This window comes from Amborella trichopoda, chromosome 4 (genome assembly GCF_054954075.1).
Source record: "Amborella trichopoda isolate Santa Cruz 75 chromosome 4, AtrichopodaSantaCruz75HAP2 v2.0, whole genome shotgun sequence".
Taxonomy (NCBI): domain Eukaryota; kingdom Viridiplantae; phylum Streptophyta; class Magnoliopsida; order Amborellales; family Amborellaceae; genus Amborella; species Amborella trichopoda.
Genome location: NC_142339.1, coordinates 39,037,110 through 39,055,057, shown reverse-complemented (window position 1 = coordinate 39,055,057; position 17,948 = coordinate 39,037,110). Strand labels below are relative to the sequence as shown.

The 17,948-nt window shown below is 33.9% G+C and overlaps 1 protein-coding gene across 1 annotated transcript; it reads right to left on the bottom strand.

Annotated features, from left to right (window-relative positions):
* Positions 1 to 240: 240 nt before the first annotated feature.
* On the bottom strand, positions 241 to 14,352 carry LOC18423736 (leucoanthocyanidin reductase). The gene is made up of 5 exons (XM_006828342.4): positions 14,011 to 14,352; positions 13,687 to 13,830; positions 11,641 to 11,878; positions 9,187 to 9,390; positions 241 to 959 (listed from the first exon to the last, which is right to left on the bottom strand). Exons 1-5 carry the CDS (start codon positions 14,284 to 14,286, stop codon positions 703 to 705), a joined length of 1,119 nt encoding a protein of 372 aa, XP_006828405.2. The 5' UTR covers positions 14,287 to 14,352; the 3' UTR covers positions 241 to 702.
* Positions 14,353 to 17,948: the final 3,596 nt, after the last annotated feature.

Sequence of the window (17,948 nt, the reverse complement as noted above, 5' to 3'; positions counted from 1 at the left end):
GCTGATTTAAACTTCTACTTCTATCGGTATGATGGGAAAAATGCAAAATATGGATGTAATTAAATTTATGAAGCACCCAGTTTCTATGCAGCCAAGCCCGCATGTGCAAAAATGTAGGCCTATTAATAAATGTATTTTTGAAATGGATTTTTGGGAGTTAATTTTTAAAAATATATAATCTCTAATACGGATATCATGAATATGAATAAATAAATAAATTTTAAGAACTAAAAATAATAATTTTAGTAAGAAAACATTTGGACCATTAGTTTCCATTGATTTTAGATGGAACACCTACTTGCAACCATCATTAAGATGGACGCTTTACACTTTTTCGACCTCAATTGTACTTATGCAGTCCACCTGGCATGAGACAATTTTTCATTTATGAAAAAGGATAGTATAGAATGAGACCATTTACCTTTGATATAAGATGGTCACATTAATCTTGATCATTGGACATGAAATTGGGTGAATACAATTATTCCATTGATTAAGCGCAAACTTCAAAATAAAGTTTTTCGAACTTTGTGACACTTCCAAGCTATCAAATTTCATATCAAATGATCGTAAAGAAGTGTGACCATCTTATTTTAAAAGTAAATAATCTCATTATATACAATCCTTGAAACAAAAAACTCATAATGAAAAGGCACCTTATAAATCCCTTATTAAATGCTGTTTCAAGAGATTTTTAGGCCCCTAGGAGATGCAAGTGAGGGGCACCGAGAGCGAATTCTGGGGCTCGGCCGCCACAATTTCCATCGGACCGACAATTTCCGGCACGATTTCCTGCAAGTAGTCGTCAAAGCAGTCGGAAATTGATCGAAGCGGCTCGTCTGGATAGAGTTGGCCCACCTCCACGTCGTGGGGCCCATCGATAGAGAACCCAAACTGGCACCCTTTTATGAAGATGTCATGGGTCAAAGCAGCCACAATGCTTTCTGGTATGCGGTTCTCTGTCCAAATTCCAAATCGTGATAGGTTTTACATCAATTCTGGTGAGAAGAAAATGAAAAAATAATAGAAATAGAAAATCGAAGTTGGTGAGATTCAAGTCAGAGACTTCACTTGGGCATGGCGCTACTATCGGCAAGGGCCCAACCCACTGTTATTGCTTATGTAATTTTATACAGCAAAACCATCATACAGTGTAGTTATCAAGAGCAGATCGAACCGGTGGTCTGGCCAGTCGGACTGCAAATCAGTACCATGGCCAATCCGATTCAAAGTTAAAACCAATTAAAACCAATGTTTTACTGGTTTTGGTCAGTCAGACCACTCGGCTCTGATCAGTTTGACCAACTAAATAAAGAAAATTTTCTTAATTTATTTTGTATTTTTAGATTATTATATCAAATTTTCTTTCTTTTTTTTTTAAAAAAATCGGCCAAACTTGTTTGACTAGGGTTTGTACCAATTTTTATTAGACCAAAGCCCTCACCGGTTTGATACCAAATTTGAACCAGTTAACAATGGCCTTAACCAACAAAGTCAGGGGTTTGAAACTCAACTACTCATGGATGTTTCTAAATTGTCCCCACTTATATAGTTTTTATTTGAAGAAAATAAATAAAAAATACTAAATTACTGTTGAATTGTTTATTACAGCAAAAACCCGCACAACCTCAACCAATTCTTGATCTAGATCGATGATTTCAATCCAGACCGACAAATTATAAATTATTAATCAATGAGCTACAAGCCCTATCGGCATAGTACGAGTATTGTGGCTTCTCTTTGTTCAATCCACTTTGATACTTGGAATTATTGTCGGTATTATCATTTCAAAAAAGAATTGTTGTGGGTATAAATGTTTGGAAAATTATAATGAGACTATTTACCTTTAATACAAGTTAGTCATTGATCTTGACCAGTGGATGTGAAATAGAGTGGCTGCAATTATTTCATTGACCAACCTTCTCAACAAGGTCACAATTATCATTGACGCATTAAACTGAAAAGTAATTTCTCATATATGTAAAAAATTTCGGTAGCACTTATTGTAGGACCATAGTTGTTCATTTGGTAGCATGAATCGAGCAACTGGTTAAAAGATGTGATCCATCACAAGCATTAAAAATGGTCTTAATCTGTATCTTCTGACTATGTATTTCAAGTGTTCACATACCCTCCAAATTAAATCCCATTATGCAAGGGAAAAATAGATTTGTAGGTCATCACTTAATTTTTGGTACCAGAGTGGCATTTTTCTTTCCAAATGTTTTCATGAGGATTGAACTCCTAAATATCACATAATGACACCCACCACCCCTACCTAATCCCTTAGATATTTGGAAAATTGTTTCACGCGGTGTGGGCGGCATTTCTACATTTGCCTTCTTCGAGATATAAAGCATCCATTTTAAAAATGGATACAAATAGGTGGTTCATTTAAAAACAATTGAAATTAATGATTTAAATGTTTTATTAATAAAATTTTATTTTTAATTTTCAAAATTTATTTATTTTTTCATATTCATGATCTCCATGTTAGAGATTACGTGCTCTTAAAAATTGAGTCTAAAAATCCATCTCAAAAGTAAATTTTTAAGAGGGGACTCATTTCTACATGGGATCATAGAAACCGTGTTCAACATATTTTCCAAAGAAGTTTGGAGGTGCGGCTACAACCAAATTGGGAGAAGTTGGGACCCACGCGCCGGGTCTCACAATCCATAGGTCAAGGCAAAAAATAAAAATAGGGGTGGAAAATGACCCGGGACCTAAATTTCCTAAGGAATTGTAGGCCCATGAATGAATACTTGGCCTAAAAGGTACTAGCACGGTCCAACCATTGTGAGGAAAAGGACTTTGTGATTTATTTGAGACGGAACTAATGTGGTCCAACCACGTGTGACATAAACATCCCATTGTTTAAAACTTTTTATTGGCAACTTTTGTTAAAGATGCTGAAGTTTGTTATAATAGTATGGAAATCAATTTGAATCCTCACTAACAAAGTTTAGAGACTTACACTTGAAAATGTTGAAAACAATGAGTCCGAATAATGTGTTTTTTTATATCAATGGGGAATATAGGCCCCTACCCTGTTTTAGAAATGGTTTTAGAAAATAGTGAATGATTTTCGAATGAGTAAGTAGAAATGGAAATCTAGACCGGTAGTTAAGATTAATAAAGTTGAAATAATGAATATATATTTCCCTCAAGCAGTGGACTTATTGTAGAACATTTTATTTGAAATTTTGAGATCCGTCTAAAAATAACTAGATAATTACTTCTAAAGAAAAAAGTTTGGAATTTGAGTTGTTGAACATCTAGATCTTTCCATCTAAAAATTGGACGGTCCTAGGCCATCTTAGGATGCCCCTATTTTTTTGGGCACATAGAGAATGAGAGCTGAGTTGTTTTTTCACTTGAGGTAGGTAGTTGACTTTCCTTTTAGAGATTACATCCCCACCAAAATTGGGGATCAAGAAAATGTTCCGAGGGTTTTGTCTGAGGGAGTAAATTAACAGTACACACTCCCATGCAATCTTTGGCTTTGTTAAGTATATTATACTAAAGAGTTCACGCTTTACAATAGCTTCTTTCAATGATAAATGCCAATGGAAAGGACTGATGTAATTTGATTGGCTTATACCCAAGGAAATGGACGGTGGAAAATGCTCCTGAAGAGATCACATAGAATCTTTCGAACACGGTTGATCATATGGGGAAAGGAGCCCACAAGAGAAGGAATTCTCCTAACATGAAACTTCTTGAAAATGTTTATAGGCCAATTGCTACAGAGTTTCACCCCGCCACCGACATGCTACGTCCGTGGCGGGTTATTGAATGCAGTTGCAACAGACGGCGCGTGGTCTGTGATGGTTCCGCATGTTTCTTGACTGCCAAAGACTTGTTATGCCCTTGATGGTTTGACCGCTACGACATGCTAGGTCCGTGACGGTTTTTAATTATTGTTGTCCAAAAAAATCGAGTAGCGTCTAGCCTATGTGCGAAAACACTGTTCATTTTCACCTATAGATGTTGCCTAGTGGTTTCTTATAGAAATATTATAATCAAAATATATATTTATATTTTAAAATATTAATTAAATATTCAGGTCCAATTTTGACCTAGACTCGACCCACCAAGTCCACATTTTGGACCCGGACGCGGGTTGGGTCTGATCGTTGGGTCCGTTGCTGCCATTCTCATTTTGTTTTGTTTTTTTTGGTTTTTATGTTATTTGTTTTTTTGTTTTTGTTTTTTGTTTTTGTTTTTTGTTTTTGTTTTTGTTTTTGCTTATGTTTTTGTTTTTTTGTTTTTGTTTTTTATTTGTTTTTGTTTTTTGTTTTTGTTTTTATTTTTGTTTTTTTATGGTTTGGGGACCAACATAGTGGGTCAGTGATTCGCTTGTGGGACCTAATTTTCACATTCAATTGTTGGACGTGACAAAAGCGGTGGTCCAAAAAATCTCACTCCAAAATTACGTTAAAAATAATATATTATTTTAATTTTAAAAAATTGTTTTAAATATTTTTAAAATATTAATATATAATTTAAATTTTATGTGATCACCATAAAGTCAAAAAATAAGTTTTATAAGATGGCTATAAGACCGGCTTTAATTTATGAGAAGGGTGCAATCTAATTTTCACATCCTAAAAGTACCACTCTAAAGGACTGTTTGGGTACATAGATTCTTTATATCTTGGATTATGTTAAAATCTACCGTTTGGATTGCTTAATGATTAAGATACTTAAAATTAAAAAAATCAAAATTATGAAAATAAGATCTACTTTTCCATAATTTCATTTCCTGTCTTTTTACATTTCTAAAGCCCATAAATTTCACTCATTGACTCCCTCAACCCGAAATATAGGGAGCATTTGGTACGTAGGAGAATTTAGAGAGAGAAAGTACCTAAATTTTTTAAAGAGAAAAACTATCTCAAAATTTTTAAAGAGTGAAACTATCTAAAATTTTAACTTTTAGAGAGAGAAAGTAAGTTAAAATTTTAGAGAGAGAAAGTAGGTTAAACTTTTAGAAAGAGAAAGTACCAAATTGTTTTAACAAGATGAACTATCTTAAAATTTTAGAAAGAGAAACTATCTCAAATTTTAACTTTTAGAGAGAGAAAATATGTTAAAATTTTAGAGAAAGAAAGTATGTTAAAATTTTAGATAGAAAAAGTACCAATTTTTTTAGAGAGATTAACTATCTCAAAATTTTAGAGAGAGGAACTATCTTAAAATTTAACTTTTAGAGAGATAAAGTATCATAAAATTTTAAAGAGCAAAAGTACCAATTTTTTTTTAGAGAGAAACTATCTCAAAATTTTAGAGAGAGAAACTATCTCAATTTTAAGTTTTAGATATAAACTATCATATTTTAGAGAGAGAAAGTACATGCAAATTTAGAGGGAGAAACTATCTCAATTTTTAGAGAGATAAACTATTTCAAAACTTTAGAAAGAGAAACAATCTCATATTTTAATTTTTAAAGAGAGAAAGTATATCAAATCTTAAGTTTTAGAGGGAGAAAGTATTCTTAAAATTGTAGAGAGAGAAAGTATTCTTCAATTTTTAGAGAGAAATTATTATAAATTCTATAAAGAGAAATTGCCAAAAAAATTAGAGAGAGAAATATCTCTTTTTTTAGAGAGAAAAACTAACTCAAATTTTGAGTTTTAGACAGAAACAATATCAAATTTGGAATTTTAGAAAGAGAAAATATATTAAAAATTTTAAAAATAAAAATTATATCAATTTTTAGATAGTGAAACTACCTAAAATTTTTTAACGATAGAAACTATCTCAAAATTTTGGTTTCCATCTCTAAAATTTTTGGAGAGAGAAACTATTGCAAAATTTATGTTTTAGAGAGAGAAAGTACTTCAAAATTTTGGAGAGATAAACTATAACAAATTTTAGATAGAGAAAGTACATGAATTTTTTAGAGAGAGAAACTATCTCAAAAAATTTTAGAGAGAAACTATCTCAAAATTTAAGTTTTAGAGAGAGAAAATATCTAAAATTTTAAACTTTAGAGAGAGAAAGTATATCAAATTTTAGAGAGACACTATATCAAATTTTAAAGAGAGAAACTATTTCAAAATTTTAGAGAGAGAAACTATCTCAAATTTTCTATAAATACACTATCCCAAATTTTGCGTTTTAAAGAGAGAGTATATAAATTTTTTAGAGAGAGAAATTGTAGCAAGTTTGTTACCAAACAATCGACATGAAAGTGATTGCAAGGAATCCATGTATTTTGTATAGTTTATCCAAACAAGAGATTTGATAAATCCATAATAAAAATCCTTGATATTGAATATTCATGGATTTTCTTGGATTTTAAATATCTAATATTCCTAATTTCCATAAATTATTTTTAAAAATATTTAAAAAAATTAAAAAAATTAAATTAATATTTTTAAAATATTTATGTGCAACGGGAGTTTTATATGATCAGCGCATACCAATGAAGCTCAAAAACAAGTTTTATAGAATAGCTATGAGACCAGCTGTACTTTATAGGAGGTGCAACCTAATTTTCACATCCTAGAAATGGATGAGATAAAAGTTGTGGTCCCAAAAGTACCACTCTAAAATTACTTTTAAAAATATTAATTTTTGCTTTTAAATTTTAATTTTTTAATATTTTTAAAATATTAATGTGCAATTGGAGTTTTATGTGTTCACTGCATGCCAATGAAGCCGAAAAGCAAATTCTATAGGATAGCTGCGAGACCAGCTTTACTTTATGGGGTAGAATGTTAGGCGGTAAAAAAAAAATGATGCTCATAAAATGAGTGCAGCTGGGATGAGCATGTTGAGATGGATGAGAAGCAAGACAAAAAGTGATCAAATTAAAAAATAATATATTCCGAAAAATTTAGATGTGACACTAATAGGTAATAAGATGAGATAAAGTAGATTTAAGTAGTCTGGTCATGTACAACACATACCGCGTACAACACCCGTTAAGAAGTGCAAGTTAATTCAATTGGAAGACTCAAAAAAAACCTTTTGGAAGTAGTGAAAAAAGATATAGAAACTTGTAGCATCATTGACGTTCATTTTATACTATTTTATCTTGAAATAAATGTTTTTGTTTTTCTCTTGTTTTCTCATCAAATTCTATCCATCCAATTTGTTACAAATTATTCATCTCTCATTCACTTACAATAATCATAAAAAAATTTGCATTGAAATTAAATCTTGGAAATCCCGAAGATCAAATTAGGATTTTTTTTTTCCACCATTTTTAAGACTTGAGCAGCCTTCTTAAGAATTCTCTCCAGTTTTTCATCCGATTTCTCTAAAAATTTTGTCGTTTTGCTTTCTCTCATTTATCCTAAAATATTTCAGACCAAGCTCCTAGGTCTCAAAAAATCAGAAGCTCAAAAAATAGTACCACCTGAAACCAGTTAAAGGAGACAACCTCCATTCTCACTTACAATTTAAAAAATAAAAATAAAAAAAAGAACCACCCCCCCTTATGAGAGAATCTCAAAATGCCATTTTCCCATCCTCTCATTTTGGCTTTGATTTCTCTGAAATTTATCCATTTTAATCAAATAAGTCTATCTATAAGATCCCAAACAAGTAATTTCGGATCATAACCCATTATCCAAAGATTAAGAAGCTTGAAATCAGAGCTCCTTTTCCCTATATCAAAACCCAATCCGTCATTTTTCACTAATCCGAGTATGATCACAACCAACAAGTTGATTTGTAATTTTTTAATTTTATTTATAATTTTGTATAGATTTCAAATTTTGACCCTAGATTTTTTTTTAAAAAAAAGAAACAAAGAGAAAGAAAGAAAAATATCTATTTTTATGGAATAATGCAATTTCTGAGCGTTATTCCAATAACGCTATCAAAATTAGTATCGTATTCATCAAAATTTATCGTATTCATTATTTCACATAACATGTCATTTTGTAATATTTTTATATTGTTTTTTTTCTAAATTTTTAGGACCATTGTACCCCTGGATCAATTTGACTCGCCTGCCCAAGGTGGACCAGTGGATTGGAATCATTAATCTGGCTCTTGGGACTGTGTTCAGGACTAAGTTTTGTTTTAAAACAGTGTTCTAGAAAGCCGATCAGCAGGATGAATTGTTTACCGCCAATTCCAATTTAGGGAATTAACGTTCCGGATTGGCTACATCAATAAAGCAAGGAATTTTTTTTTAAAAAAGAAATACAATAAATTAAAAATATTTTTATATAAAGGTGCGGTTTCTATAAAGTTGCAACCTTAAACAATCCAATTAAGGCGTACCTCCAAATTTTATTATAATACGTAATTTTGGAGTAAAATTCTTAAGATTATCTGAAAATCTATTTTCATATTTAATTATAAGTTTTAAACATCTTAAAATGGTTAAAATCAAATAGATTTATAAATAGATGAAAATCTTGAAAATAGACGGTTTAGATAATGTGTTTCAAGATGCACTATTTCTGAGATTTAAAATCTATATATATATATATATATATATATATATATATATATATATATATATATATATATATATATATATATATATATATACATCTCAATGTCGAGATGATCAATTAGAGGGTTTTCAGCATTGAAACAACATTCTCCGATGGATTTTTGAGGTGCACCTCTAATTTTGGATTTTAAGGTTGCAACCTTATATAAACTTTTGCGCTTTCATCGCAATTAAGTTGAAGTTACCACTTGGAAAGACGTGTGGCCATGTTATGGGTCCAAGTCGGCCCATTTTTAACTCTTTCTAATAGTATTTTCTCAAAATTGTGTAAGGCATTGGTTCCAATCGGCCCCTTTTTTAACCCTAAACGAGGGGATTTTCTCAAAAAGAATAAACAAAAGAAAAGAAAAAGTGTACCTTGGGGTTTGGAACTTCAACCTCCCAAATATAGATGGAGCACGCTAACCACTAATGTTGTTTTAAGTTTATTCACTAAATTTGTCTCTATCATCCAAATCAACGATTTGTGATCCGGATCAGCAACTTTTTAAGCATCAAATTTTAAAACCCTACCAGCTCAAGAACAACATGAAACAATCCTTTTCAACGAGGGGAATTTTAGATGATATGTTCATCCCTTCAGCCTATGGGCCGGAGGAGGAGAACGTGTCAAGCATCTATAGATATGAAAGGGACAAATGGCGGAAGACACAACACAATGGGTGTGTGTGTGTGAGAGAGAGCAGAGATAGAAAGTAGACCTTTAGCCAAGTTGAGGAGGTCATCCTCTGTCATGGTGGCCCGGGACAGGGTGCGCTTGATCTTCTTCTCCCAGAGGGATGCCATCTCATTTAGTGTCAAGAAATTGGAGACTGGCCTGAAGTGCAACGTCATGTTCAGGGTCCTCTCATCGTCCACGGCTTTCACCGTCATCTTCCCGATATCAGTTCCGGCCACAAAATAAGCTGCCACCACAAAAGTAAACTTGGGCGATTATAGGGAAATTTATCAAAATACAGATAAAAAATCAACTATTTAATATTGTACTTAATAAGTTTTGACTTGATTTCAAAATATCCATCAAAATGAGTTGGAATAGATAAAAAATCAACTATTTAATATTGTAATTAATAAGTTTTGATTTGATTTCATAATATCCATCAAAATGAGTTGGAATAGTTGAAAAACGGAAAGTTGTTGTATTGTTGAAAAGTTAGGTGTAATTTAATAAATTCCCCAAAATTATATTTACCATACCCCTTGTTATATCCCACAAGGATATAAATATATGAACCAACGTCCATATATGCAACTAGTGCTTCAAAAACTAGGTCAGGTTGTTCAATCGGCCATCAGCTCTGCCGGTCCATATCTATTAGATTAGCAATCCAGATAGGATGGAATCTGGAAAAAAGAAAGTTGTTAAAAAAATAAAAGTTGTGGGGAATACAGGCAATTCCAGGGTCCATAGACCTAGATTACCACCTATCGATCTCAGGTCAAATCAAGCAATTTTTGTTCAACTCAGCATATTTTAAAGGATATCCTTGTATCCCTCAAATTGATAGAAGAGCCAGGTAAAAAAAGTTCGATGGAATTTTCAGTAGAGCATAGTTCACAAACTGGGTGGAGGCGAGTTCTCACGCGCACCATTAAGGACATGGGAACGTGAATAGTAATCGGGCGAGTACTGTTCATACCGACCCAAGTCTTGTAGAATTCGGGCTCTTACTTGCACGGGTTACACAGTGCTTGGGCAGGCATGAGCAATATTCGTTCGGGTGCTGTTTATTTCTTGTAACATATGCACACCCCTATATTTTGCCTGAAAATCACCACCACAGCCTTAATCCATGTCACTTGATCCCAAATTCAAGATCTGCGTTCCTTTTTCCAAGATCTACCAAATATGAATGTTAGATTTGACAAGAGAACTCTGATTTCTTGCATTTCAGAGATTGAAATATTGAAGATTTTTATCCCTGTTTTTGAGAACTTTAATTTCAAGCCATCATAAAGATTTCTAGCACGGTAAAACATATTTCGATGCTATTTAAACGTGTGGCTTACTTTGACTGTTTGAGGCCTCAACTCTTTACAAACCACGCTTGATTTATAAAGGGACATGGTAACTATGAGTCCATCTAGAAATGAGTAATCTCTTAAAAATTTATTTTTGAAATGGATTTTTTGATCCAATTTTTCAAGATATATAATCTCTAACATGGAGACATGAATATAAACAAAAATAAATAAATTTTAAAAATTAAACATAATAGTTTTAACTGTTTTTAGATGGGCCAGCTATTTGCATTAATTTTAACTGTTTTTAGATGGACCACCCATTTGCGTCCCTCTTTAAGATAGCTGCTTTATAAGGACTCAAATGTAGAAATGCACCCTTGGAAGTCTTAACATCCAGATGTCATATAACTCGAGGTCCGGATGTTATGTTCATGAGATTGTTTGCGACCCCCCCTAAAACATGCATACAATTCCACCCACGCAAGATATTATTCTCTTGCACAGTTTCCATTTCGAAAGGCTAAAAATATCCAATTAGTTTGGTTGCACATTGAAGGCCTTTCTAGATTCTATACAAAAATATGAAAACATAGCAAGTGTTTGGATTCCACTTACTCAGATAGTAAACTCGGCAGGTCAAACCGGAACTGGGTGTTCGCTAATTTGGTTTTGATAGTTAGGCCTAATATGTTTTTAAAAAAATATAAAAAATATAAAAAATCTCACAAAATAGAGGATTTTGTTTGTAATGTATTTTTTAATATTTTTGTTTTATCATTTTTAGTAAAGATTGAAAAGTGTTTTGACCTTCAATATTTATTTTTATATTTTTTCACTTTTTTTGAAAAATTTCAAAAATATCTCTTGCCCAAATTAATTTTTTTAAAATTTTTTTTTTCGAACTTTATAATACATCCAAACTATCAAATTTCATATCAAATGATTCTAATGAATTGTCTTATTTTATTATTCAACTTTATTTGGATTTGTTTTGTTTAATCATACTTTCCTATCCGCTTTGATAATGGTTTATATATATATATATATATTTTTTTTAAAAAAAAAAAAAAAAAAAAAAAAAAAAAGAGATCATGACCTCTTTAATAGGGCTCAAACAAGCCGCGCATTGTTTGTTGGTAAATAGGGACGTGAATGGTTGTAATGTGAGAAAGGGCGAAAGCGTACAGTACCTTTGATGTTGCCGTCACCGTAGATGAGAAAGCGATCGAGGGGCGGGGGCACCTCGGACGGGTGGGTATTGTCGTGGTATGGCCACGCGGCTATGGAGTTGCAGCATATGTAGGTGCAGGGGATCTCTAAGCCCTCGGCCGCACGCCTAACCATCCTCTTCTCTTTATACATTGCTAAAGCCGGCTCCACAGGCTCCGCCTTGTCTATGTCATGACCAAATTCGGACGGCACAAACCTCTGCATCTCATCATCGTACATCCATTTAAAATTAGATAAAGCCATCTCCTTTTTTTATATATAAGAATGATTACTTGTTATATATAACAACATGGGTGAGGTTTGTATATGGTTGCCTCCTTATAGTGTACAAGTAAGGCGCACCTATACAATTTACTTAGAGATATCTTTTTGGTATAAAAAACCTTACGATGGTTTCAAAATCTCTTTTTATCTTCAGTTATAAAATTTAAAATTTGAAAAATGGTACAGATCAAGCAAATTAATAAATACTTGAAAATAGACGGTCAAGATAACTTGTTACAAGATGCACTATTTTTTAGACTTGAAATTCTATTCTTTTATTTCTTCATGTCCATTTATCTCAAGTTTGAGATGATGAGTTGGAGGGTTCTCCTATGCCGAAGCACTCTCCACTGGGCTTTTTGATGTGCACCTTACTTCAACAATATATGGTGAAGCCTTGTATAAACTTTTTCCTAACAAACATTATCTAACAATCCAAGAAAAAAAAACACATTATCTAGCAATTGTGCTAGACTCTCCGTCTCTCTTTCCCTCTCAATAATAAGAATGGGGCTAATTTTTTTGTTTTTTTTTTTTGGGTAGACCAGTAGGGAATTCAACCACTACTTATTTTTAAAAGGAAAAAGTTTATATAAGGATGCAACCTTATATTATTGAACTACTAAGGCACTTTAAAAATCTATCGAAAAAGGTAGTTTTAATGTTGGAAAACCATTTGATTGATCATCTCGATGTCGAGATGTATGCCATGAAAAATAAAAAGATTTAAGTCTCAGAAATAGTACATTTCACAACATATTATCTACACCGTCCATTTTCAAGATTTTCATATGTTTATAGATCTACTTGATTTGAACCATTTTTGAAATTTAAAATTTTATAATTAGCTATACGTATAGATTTTGAGATAATCCTAAGAACAATTTACATCAAAATTATATACCATGATAAAATTTAAAGGTGCACCTTACCTCTACAGCTACCGATGCATCTGTATGCCAACTGCACCTTTTTTAGAAATAGTCGGTAGTTTTTTAATGCTTAAGTGGGAATAGAAACATAGACCGATAGTTGAGGAGGCTTAGATGGCGCTGCCACTACGACCTCAACCTTATTTTAGTGGGGCTATTCTTTGACCCATACATTAATCTCAATAAAAATAAAAATTAATGATTTTTTGCTTGAAAAAAATAAAGTCTCAAAATGAAATGGAGACCATCTAATTTTTAGATAGCGAGCTCGAAGTTTTAGAAAACTCAAATTTCACATTTATTTTGTAAAGAATAGTTATGTAATATTTTTTTTTTATTTTTTTTTCTGTTCGTTATAATCATGCAGGAATTCTTAAATGGTTCCCAAAGATTGAAAAAATCCTCCCATAGGTAGTTTGATGGAGAGAGAGTAGAAATAAACTATGCTCCCCAAGCTCTTTTTTAAATTAACACATCCTCCCCACTCTCATATAAGGCAAAGGTTTCTATACAGGCAATACTAAAACTGTGATCACTTTTTCCACGTTCCCTCTCTCCATATTGCCCTTTAATTTCAACTTAAATACTGTCTCTCCATAAACAAATACTCTCTCTATAAACAAATACAAAAGATGTCTCTCTCCACAGAAGGATCATTCACTTTTTTTAAAGTCTAACTATAGCGTCCCCTGGTCTACTCTGTTTTCATTCAAAATCTTCCTTAGGCTCTCCATCATTTAACATTCAAACCTGAAAAAAGAAAAAAGGAAAAAAAGAAAGAAAAAAAGAGAGAGGCTACCAATGGCTGACCTTAACAGTGCCAACGGCCCTGATGGCATCGATCAGGTGGAGCTGGTCCAATATGCTTCCCGCCCCTGCTACGGTGGAGATGACGACGTCGATCTTCAGCTCCGCCAGTATCCTTTCCATCAGCTCCCTGTCCTGCATCGACCCCTGCATGCACCACCAACAAACCATATCACACTACACCCAAACCATTCTCGGACCTCTTCTAAGTTTTAGAGAGAGAGAGAGAGAGAGAGAACACTTTTTTGTTTACTATTTTAGTTTTCTTAGTTTTAACGTGGGTGTGTCTGAAAAATTTGTGAAGAAAGTGAAAGAGTAGCTGCTGACATGAACAATAGTGGCACCAGCATCTTCGAGTGCTCGGACCGTCTGTGCCTTAGCAGGGCAAGCCGCGGGACCATGTCGCAGCAAGATAAAAGTTGGCTTTCCAGACATCACACTTGCCTCCGCGACAAAGCGGCCAATGTAGCCGGTGGCCCCGATTATGAGCACCCGACTACCACCGTTACCGCTTTTGGCGCCATCGGCGCGGCACCGAGGCTTCATGCCGGCCGAGGCGGGCAGGCTCAATGGGGTGGCCTCCGATACACACGCCATTGACATATGTTTTATACTCTCTAAACTCTCTCTGTGTCTCTCGAGGTGATGATCCCTGCCTTGTTCCGCTTCTCCTCGAGTGTGGGATGGTTGGAACTAAATAGGGTGGCGGGGGCCTGCCCCTCTTACTCTCTCCCTCTCCCTCTCCCTCTCATATTCTCTCTCCTCTTTCTCTCTCTATTCATCGACCTACGCATATTTTCGCTCCTCTTTCCCTCTCTATTCATCGACCTAACCATATTCTCTCTTTCTCTCTCCATCCGTCGACCTAACAAATGGTGGGGGTGCATTTCAATTGGTTAATAGCCGCCTTTCTCGGACTGGTAGATTCAGACTGGTCGGTGAGGTACGGAGCATGAAAAAAATGGGGGAAAAGTGGCCCCCTTGGGGTTTAAGTTGCTTGTAAATTGCATTGAGCAGTTTTTATTGACCGTGTACTACCTTCTGAAATCTGCTAATTTCTATCACGTCCTTGGCTTTTATTTATTGGCAAGGTTTTTTTTTTCGTTTTTTGGTTTTTGGGGATCAGTTCCAAAGAGACCATTAGTGCACTTGGATGGCCCAGGTGAGTCACAAAGTTCAAGACCATTATTATTATTATTATTATTTTTGGAGTGAAACTTTTATAACCACTTAGTTTGTAATGGGTGTGGTTGGTTCGTTCCGATGCTCTAAATCATCAAAGTAAGTTGTATATTTTAAATGTGTGGGAAGATGTCGTTTCAATATTAGACATTTTTGTGATTACATGAAAATCTATTTTCATCACTAATTATAAAATTCGAAATTTAAAAAATAGTGTAAATTGAGTGTATCTATGAATACTTGAAAATTGACGGTCTAAAAATACGTTACAAGATGTACTATTTTCAAGACCAGAAATCTTTTTTTTTTTATATCCATATATCTTGAGGTCAAGATGATCAATATGAGAAGTTTTGGGCATTGAAATAACCCCTTCTAGTGAATTATTGAGGTGCACTTTAATTTGATTGTTTAGAGTCTCGTCTTTATATAAACTTTTTTTTTTTGAAATTTAGGGAATAGAAATGATTGTGACATCCATGTATAAAAGATAAACAATTCAGGTATATACCCAAAGCTGATCCGAATCTGACTGAAGCAAACCTAGTCTTAACCGAAACAACAACACCAGGCTTCGCTTTGCTTCGATTTATGCCTAAAATCCGAAGGCTTCGACTTCTTCGGCCTAAGCAAAGCAAATCTAATAACACTGATACTACACCACTCTCTTTATGTAAGAATAGAGTTTGTCTCTATTAAGTGGTACTAGTACTACCACCGAGGCTGACAACCCATTTTCAAAAGTGTGATCTTAAACATAAAAGACGTAATGTTTTAAAAGTGGGAAAGTATAAAATGAGACCATTTACATTTTATACAAGGTGGTCACAATAATCTTGACCAGTAGATGTAAAGTTGAGTGGCTGCAATAATTCCATTGACCAAGCTCAAATTTCAAAATAAATTTTCTCGAACTTTATGACACATCCAAGCTATCAAAATTCACATCAAATAGTTGTAAGGAATGATCAAGTCGGTTAGAGCTTTTATGACCAGGGGTGAGGTTTTCAAAGGGGTTAACACTACTTATATTGCTCTCATCCCTAAAAAATCAATGATTGAAAGCTTTCAGATATTAGGCTTATAAGTCTTATAACCAGTCCTTATAAGATTGTGGCTAAGGTCTTGACTGATAGATTGAAATATGTATTACATTTTCTCTTATCTAACACGCAATCTGCATTCATTCAGAATCATTAAATCACTGATAGTATCTTGGTGGCTCAAGAGTGTATTCATTATAAAGTAAAAAGTCAAGCTCTTGGATTCACTATTAAATTATATTTGAAGAAAGCATATGATAGAGTTGAATGGGGGGTACTTGTGGAAATCCTTAAAAATATGGGTTCTGGGACTAAATAGATAAGTTGGATTTTTTGATGTTTATCCTCTGCCCATTTCTCAGTGCTTGTTAAGGGAGGTCTTATTGGTTTTTTTAAGGCTTCCAGGGGTCTTCACCAAGGGGACCCTATGTCACCATTTTTTTCTTTTCCATCTATGCAGAATGCTTTAGTCTAATGATTCGTAATGTAGAAGGTTCTAGGCATTTCTCTAGTTTTAAGGTGGCTGCAATGGGTCCAAGAGATTCACATTTGCAATATGCATATGATACACCTATTTTTTGTGAAGCAGATGAGATGCAAGTGATAAGCATTGCTCATTTTTTACACTGCTGTGAGGTGGCTTTGAGCTTGAAGGTTAACTTCCATAAGACCTCTTTGATAGGAATTAATTGCATTTTGGCGATGATTCAATCTTTAGCAAATTGTTGGGTTGCTTAGTGAGCTCTTTCCCTTTTACTTATCTGGGAATGCCTCTATCTGATTCCAAGCATTCTATTGCAGTTTAGTATAAGGTGCTAGAGAGAGTCCAGGTGAAGGTGGATTGGTAGAAGCCGAAATACATGTCTACTGGTGGGAGGATTACTTTGTTAAGTTCTTGTTTAGCTAATTTACCAATCTGTTTGATGTCTCTTACTCAGATGTCAATATCAATGATTAAAAAAATTGAAAGAATGAAGCGTAATTTTCTGTGAGGGTCTTTTGGAAAAGAAATGAAGTATCATCTACTAAGGTGGGATCGTATTTGTATCCCTAAAAGTGAAGGTGGTCTTGACATCAGAAAGATTAAATAAATGAATGAGGCATTGCTTGTAAGTGGTGGTGGAGAAGGTTGCATTTTACAGACCAGCTATGTTATCAAGCTATGTCTTCGAAATATGGTCTAGATAGGCAGGGTATGTGGATAGGAGGGGATAGAAATACAGAGTTGTCTTCTCGTTCTAGCATCATAAGTGGATAGGTAATGCCCCTCTCAAGCTTACTTATCCGAAACTTTTTGCTAAGGTCTCACAACCTAATGCTAAGATTTCTAATATGGTTGCAGTGAGAGGTAATCGTGATGTTTGGATTATTAATTTTCCAAATGATAGGTTGAGTGAAGATGTTTATCTTCAATGGAATGATTTGATGGGTATTTTGGACTCAACTTATATTTCACAGGGGGCGTTGGATGAAGCGATTTAGGAAGTTCAATGAGATGGGGTTCTCTCGATCAAGTCGTGTTATAGGTTTTTTTTCCATAATCGTTGGAGATGGTCTTCACCTGCTAGTGTCAAAGTGTGGAAATGGCCTATTCCCCATAAGGTGTAGGTTCTTTTATGGTTAGCTATCCAAAATAAAATTCTGACGGTGGACAATTTGATTAAGAGGGGTAAAATCTTACGTAGCATTTGTTTTATGTGTAAAACATATGAGGAATCTGGTGATCAGCTTTTTATCCACTACCACGTTATTTCTAGAATTTGGTATTGGTTTTGGTTTGGCAAATAGCAAGAGGGGATACTCTTTGGGAACTTTGGAAAGAAAGAAATATGCAGACATTCGAAGGTAATAGTATCTCATTTGATAGATTGCTAAGTAATGTCAAACTGTCTACTTGGTCGTGGTTCTCGATTACTAAGAAAGGTTGAGGATTTCACAACCTAATGTTCTATTGAATTTTCCAAACTTGTTTTTGTTGGGTAGAGTTAAGATGAGACCAATGAGTATTTAGGTGGTACCAGAGTGTGGGGGTTTTAAGTT